General features: G+C 41.2%; 1 protein-coding gene across 1 annotated transcript; it reads left to right on the top strand.

Annotated features, from left to right (window-relative positions):
* The first annotated feature begins 1,586 nt into the window (after nucleotides 1-1,586).
* Nucleotides 1,587-3,365, top strand: LOC123972446 (BTB/POZ domain-containing protein 2-like). The gene is made up of 3 exons (XM_046051955.1): nucleotides 1,587-1,700; nucleotides 1,811-1,957; nucleotides 2,266-3,365. Exons 2-3 carry the CDS (start codon nucleotides 1,895-1,897, stop codon nucleotides 2,425-2,427), a joined length of 225 nt encoding a protein of 74 aa, XP_045907911.1. The 5' UTR covers nucleotides 1,587-1,700; nucleotides 1,811-1,894; the 3' UTR covers nucleotides 2,428-3,365.
* The last annotated feature ends 625 nt before the right edge of the window (nucleotides 3,366-3,990 follow it).

Here is a 3,990-nt window from a genome sequence, read left to right as displayed (position 1 = left end):
ACAAGTGGGACACAATTATGAAGTGGAACGAAATTTATTGGATATTTCAAACCTTTTTAACAAATAAAAAACTGAAAAATTGGGCGTGCAAAATTATTTAGCCCCTTTACTTTCAGTGCAGCAAACTCTCTCCAGAAGTTCAGGGAGGATCTCTGAATGATCAATGTTGACCTAAATGACTAATGATGATAAATAGAATCCACCCATGTGAAATCAAGTCTCCGTATAAATGCACCTGCTCTGTGATAGTCTCAGAGGTCCGTTTAAAGCGCAGAGAGCATCATGAAGAACAAGGAACACACCAGGCAGGTCCGAGATACTGTTGTGGAGAAGTTTAAAGCCGGATTTGGATACAAAAAGATTTCCCAAGCTTTAAACATCCCAAGGAGCACTGTGCAAGCGATAATCTTGAAATGGAAGGAGTATCAGACCACTGCAAATCTACGAAGACCCGGCCGTCCCTCTAAACTTTCAGCTCATACAAGGAGAAGACTGATCAGAGACGCAGCCAAGAGGCCCATGATCTCTCTGGATGAACTGCAGAGATCTACAGCTGAGGTGGGAGACTCAACCTTTATGGAAGAGTGGCAAGAAGAAAGCCATTTCTTAAAGATATCCATAAAAAAGTCTCGTTTAAAGTTTGCTACAAGCCACCTGGGAGACACACCAAACATGTGGAAGAAGGTGCTCTGGTCAGATGAAACCAAAATCGAACATTTTGGCAACAATGTAAAACATTATGTTTGGCGTAAAGGCAACACAGCTCATCACCCTGAACACACCATCCCCACTGTCAAACATGGTGGTGGCAGCATCATGGTTTGGGCCTGCTTTTCTTCAGCAGGGACTGGGAAGATGGTTAAAATTGATGGGAAGATGGATGGAGCCAAATACAGGACCATTCTGGAAGAAAACCTGATGGAGTCTGCAAAAGACCTGAGACTGGGACGGAGATTTTTCTTCCAACAAGACAATGATCCAAAACATAAAGCAAAATCTACACTGGAATGGTTCACAAATAAACCTATCCAGGTGTTAGAATGGCCAAGTCAAAGTCCAGACCTGAATCCAATCGAGAATCTGTGGAAAGAACTGAAAACTGCTGTTCACAAACGCTCTCCATCCAACCTCACTGAGCTCCAGCTGTTTTGCAAGGAGGAATGGGCAAAAATTTCAGTCTCTCGATGTGCAAAACTGATAGAGACGTACCCCAAGCGACTTACAGCTGTAATCGCAGCAAAAGGTGGCGCTACAAAGTATTAACTTAAGGGGGCTGAATAATTTTGCACGCCCAATTTTTCAGTTTTTTATTTGTTAAAGTTTGAAATATCCAATAAATTTCGTTCCACTTCATGATTGTGTCCCACTTGTTGTTGGTTCTTCACAAAAAATTACAGTTTTATATCTTTATGTTTGAAGCCTGAAATGTGGCAAAAGGTCAAAGTTCAAGGGGGCCGAATACTTTCACTGTACCTGCTGTAAAAACAGTGTCTGTTTTGTGACTAAAAAACTACTAAGGAAGACACAGTTAAGTTACACCACATATTGTATATACAGTTTTACCCTGCTCATCTCCTTTCTTGATATATCCCTGTTCTGTTTTTCTTCTCAGGTTCTCAGTAAACAGAAGGATATTTGTGGTTGGGTTCGGTCTCTACGGCTCTATACACGGACCCACAGACTACCAAGTTAACATACAGGTGTGGACCCCAACCCCATAGAAATTCTGTGTCTGGTTTCACTATATGTTATAGGCATGAAGTATAACATATTTAGGATATTTGTGTCTGCTCTGTCTCTCTCAATGCAGATCATTCACACAGACAGTAACACGGTGCTGGGCCAGAACGATACAGGCTTCAGCTGTGATGGGTCTGCAAACACCTTCAGAGTCATGTTCAAGGAACCAGTGGAGATATTACCCAACGTCAACTACACTGCCTGTGCTACACTAAAGGTCTGTGAAGTGTTGGTAATAACACCACACAAACATAAACATACACTATAGTTGTGTTTTCAAGAGCTGCAACTAACGATTATTTTAATTATTGATGAATCTGCTGATTAATTTCTTGATTCATCTATTTATCTAATGTGTTCAATGTACTCAAATAGAAGACAAAGCCAGACAAATCTTCACAGTTGAAGCTTAAATAATTATTCGATTGTAAATAATAAAATTTCTATCGACTTTTCATTTCAGCTCTATCTAATGTGTTAGTGTTGGCTCCAGCAGTGCATTCAACCTCTCTGTCTGTCTTACAGGGCCCAGATTCTCATTATGGGACTAAGGGAATGCGAAAAGTGACACACGAGTCATCATCCACTGGCACCAAGACGTGTTTCACCTTCTGCTACGCAGCAGGCAACAACAACGGCACTTCTGTAGAGGACGGACAGATTCCTGAGGTCATCTTCTACACATAGTCCTCTCTGACATAGCAACGATCTTCCATCAAATGTGACAACCTGACACCAGCCCGGGGCCACACCTCAGCAGCCGTACTGGGGACTAATCTCTCAGACATCATACTGTTCCCTCCATATAGTGCACTACTGTCGGCCATGTGGGAGGCCAAACAGCCGTAAAGCGGAGTAGGTCACTACATGGGGCATAGCTTGTCATTTGAGACGCTGTCGCTCTCTTTCTCAGTGGCTTCCTTTATCCCTTTGTGTTGTAGTGATGCCAGCCTCTGATACAGACATGACTGTAACCGACTCCACAAAGGAAGGAGAAGGGGAGGGAGGAGCTTCTCAGATTATTCACAGTATTGATGTCACTGCTGTGGATTGACTATGTAAAGCTTGACACAGAATTCAACTTAAGCTGTACAATTCCCCTTCCTGCTCTCCAAATCATTAGCGCAAAAGGAGAGTCACAACTGTATGAATGTACAGTTTATCATATTTGCCAAGACAAGTTCCTCATCACCGTTAAGTAGAGACCAGCATTTCACTCAATTCCAAATCCGCTGTAACTTCCACAGACTCATAGACCTCATGGCTTTATGAACTCTTGGTGAATTTGAACCAATCTCCACATTAATCTTAACAACATGATCATGATAAGCAATTTTTGGGGTTTCTACATACAGTGCAATCTGTGATATCTTGTGTCCTTGCTTGGTAGTTGCCTATACCCAAGATACCTTGCACTTCTTGGCCTTGCATATGTTCATTTGGTTGTTGTTTGAATGCACACTAACTCTTCAGATATGTTTCTTTCTAGCTTTGTTTTAAAAAGTGTGGGCGGAAGAGCTTTCCCTCTTGGTGCGGAAGTTAAAGTGTTGTATATTAAAGTGGCATTTATTAACATTATATATGTAACTTGAAATAACTATTGATTAAAGAGTGCGGAAAATGTATTGTGGTGCTTGTTTTGTTATTTTTGGTGGGGGGCCAGCACTTAACCTATAGCAAAAATTAAACATTTTGGGAAATGCGCTACACTTTCTTGCGCAGATTTAGTGTAAGAGTAGAAGTTCATTCATTAAATATAAGGCTACGCTAAACTCAGCAGCTGGTTATCTTGCAGTGAGGAAAATAAGTATTTGAACACCCTGCTATTTTGCAAGTTCTCCCACTCAGAAATCATGGAGGGGTCTGAAATTGTCATCGTAGGTGATGTCCACTGTGAGAGACATAATCTAAAAAAGAAAATCCAGAAATCACAATGTATGATTTTTTTTAACTATTTATTTGTATGATACAGCTGCAAATAAGTATTTGAACACCTGTCTATCAGCTAGAATTCTGACTCTCAAAGACCTGTTATTCTGCCTTCAAAATGTCCACCTCCACTCCATTTATTATCCTAAATTAGATGCACCTGTTTGAGGTCGTTAGCTGCATAAAGACACCTGTCCACCCCATACAATCAGTAAGAATCCAACTACTAACATGGCCAAGACCAAAGAGCTGTCCAAAGACACTAGAGACAAAATTGTACACCTCCACAAGGCTGGAAAGGGCTACGGGGAAATTGCCAAG

The sequence above is a fragment of the Micropterus dolomieu genome, linkage group LG06 (assembly GCF_021292245.1).
Source record: "Micropterus dolomieu isolate WLL.071019.BEF.003 ecotype Adirondacks linkage group LG06, ASM2129224v1, whole genome shotgun sequence".
NCBI lineage: Eukaryota > Metazoa > Chordata > Actinopteri > Centrarchiformes > Centrarchidae > Micropterus > Micropterus dolomieu.
Note: the sequence above shows the minus strand (reverse complement) of the source record. Positions and strands in the feature narration are given on the sequence as shown.